Here is a 2,500-nt window from a genome sequence, read left to right on the forward strand (position 1 = left end):
TCACACTGTTTATTTTTGTCTCCTCTTTCTCCTCTTTCTCTCTTTTCTCTCTCTCTCTCTCTCTCTCTCTCTCTCTCTCTCTCTCTCTCTCTCTCTCTCTCTCTCTCTATCTCTCTCTCTCTATCTCTCTCTCCCCTCTCTCAGCCATGCATCTGTTTGGGTTGAACTGGCAGCTTCAGGAGACAGAGGGCTATGCCTTTGAGAACGGCCAGGTGAAGTCGGACACGGCGCCCACCAACTCGGTCACCGCGCTGTCTGCTGACAGTGGTAAGGAGTCTTCCATGGCAGCAGTCTTTATGCAAACACACACACACACACACACACACACACAAATATTCAATCAGATAGACTTCCGATCTCGGTAGTCCTCGATATTCCCATGGTCTCCCATGGCTGTTCTTAGTCTTGTTAGCGTGTTTTCACACAAACTTCCGTGACACTCTGCGGGGGCTCCGTCCCCGAGCACACAGACACCCCCCCCCCTCCAGGCTCCATGGATACGGTCCACCCCCCCCCCACACTGGGAGGAACACCTAAGCCCCAGTGTGTTTGCATTCGCAGCGCCCTCCCGTCAGCGTTGCATAATACTAGTCTTAGGAAACACAGCGTGTACAAGCTCCTTCTCTCTCTCTCTCACTCTCTCCCTCTTTCTCTTTTTCTACCCTCTTCTCTCTCTCTCTCTCTCTCTCTCTCTCTCTCTCTCTCTCTCTCTCTCTCTGTCCTCTGCCAGCATGGAGGCCCCACACAGGCCTGCCTGCTTTGGCTTCTGTTTGTCTGTTGTGTAAAGCCGGCCGGACTGTGCGACGGGGCCGAGGGAGCCGAGATGCTTGTCAGCGGCGCATCAGATGGCCCACAGGCCCTGTCCACCGCGGCTTTGGTTCCGACGCAGGGGCCTTCCAAAACAAACAGAGCCGCAGACCACCCAGATGCCAGAGCTGAGCAAACTGCTGATGCAGGATTATCCTCTTCCAAAGGAGGAGGTGCAGGACAGTTGACAATGGACTGCAGTCACCCTTACCTCTCCTCTCCTCTCCTCTTCTCTGCTCCTCTTTTCTCCTCTCTTCTCCTGTCCTCTGCAGTGTGCGCTGCTCTTGCGTGTCCTACCCCTACCTCTCTGTCTTTATTTTTCTTGTCTTTCTCACTTTCTCCATTTTCTCTCTCTCTCTCTCTCTCTCTCTCTCTCTCTCTCTCTCTCTGAGGGATTCTTTGGCCTGTACCCATTATCTGTAGCTAGCACTGGGCTCAGCCAGCAATGAAATGGAGTGTGTTTGAAGAGTGTTGAACCACAGCAACACACATAGAAACACACATACACACCCTCTTACACACACGCAGACACACACACACACACTCACAAAATCAGACATGCACACACACACGCACACATATTCACACTTTTATGGTCATTATCAGTTATATACAGCCTCACCATTTTTCTCAGTGTCCACATATAGTGCCTGCAGCCTTGTCTCCAGAGAGATGGATGTGTTTGTGTTGGACGGCCTTTCTAGAGCTGGTGACTAGAGTAATGCATTTGTCTTTGCTGAGAGGGAGGTTTCTGTGTGTGTGTGTGTGTGTGTGTGTGTGTGTGTGTGTGTGTGTGTGTGTGTGTGTGTGTGTGTGTGCGTGCGTGCGCGGGCGCTTGTAATGTGTTTGCCTGTTGTGATGGGGAGCTGGAGCTTTGGGATGTGTGCTCATCACTTTGGGTTGTTTTGGGCCAAATGGACTGACCCCTGAAATAGAGAGCAGAGCAGCGTGTGGGGCACCATGCGTGTGTGTGTGTGTGTGTGTGTGTGTGTGTGTGTGTGTGTGTGTGTGTGTGTGTGTGTGTGTGTGTGTGTTAATGTGCTCCAGTGGGGACAGGCTAATACTAATGCCATTGGACAGTGAGAGAGTGTGCTGTGCTAGAGGGGAAAGAGTGCAGTTGACCCCACCGCCCCCCTCGTCCCCTGTCACCTCTCCCCCCATCTGAGGCGCAGAATGGAATGAGGTCAGATAGAATAGAGAGAGGAACAAGGAAAAGAGACGGAGGAAGAGAGGCCTTCATTTTCTTTACGGAAACAGGGCGAACATTCCAGACTGAGTGCACAACCTAAAACCCTTTTAATCAAATGAAATACGGGCTTCAACAAGACAAGGCGAATACAAACAGCATGTTTAATGCAACGCTGTGCATCTTATAGAGATATACATTTTTAATCATCTCTAGAGGTATGTCTTTGAAAAGTGTAGTAAATATCTCTGTGTAGTTATGTTAAGATAAGTTCTTTTTCACATCCAATATATTACCCTATCATGCTATAGTGGGCGGATGATGAAATCATCAGAGGAAGTCTTAAATAAAATATATGAGATGAGGGGAGGGCAGTATAAGTAATGCTTTAGCTGACATGTAGTATGGAAAAATAATGAGCCATGTATATTGATTGTTAATACGGAATGGGAATCTCTCAGGCAAGACATCCGTCTTCTCGCACCGCAGTTTAAAAGTGCAAAAATG

The 2,500-nt window shown here is 49.3% G+C and overlaps 1 protein-coding gene across 2 annotated transcripts in view; it reads left to right on the forward strand.

Moving 5' to 3' along the window:
* tenm3 (teneurin transmembrane protein 3) overlaps nt 1–2,500 on the forward strand; it is a 223,434-nt gene that overhangs the window by 132,433 nt on the left and 88,501 nt on the right. For both annotated transcript variants that reach the window (XM_076294042.1, XM_076294043.1), the window contains one exon: nt 145–267. In XM_076294042.1, coding sequence (XP_076150157.1) covers nt 145–267 — 123 coding nt within the window. The remainder of the gene's footprint in view (nt 1–144; nt 268–2,500) is intronic.

This window comes from Alosa pseudoharengus, unplaced genomic scaffold (assembly GCF_046254945.1).
Source record: "Alosa pseudoharengus isolate Yale_2024_CS ecotype anadromous, Long Island Sound unplaced genomic scaffold, YU_APseudo_1.1 YU_APseudo_1.1_scf_2, whole genome shotgun sequence".
Taxonomy (NCBI): Eukaryota; Metazoa; Chordata; class Actinopteri; order Clupeiformes; family Clupeidae; genus Alosa; species Alosa pseudoharengus.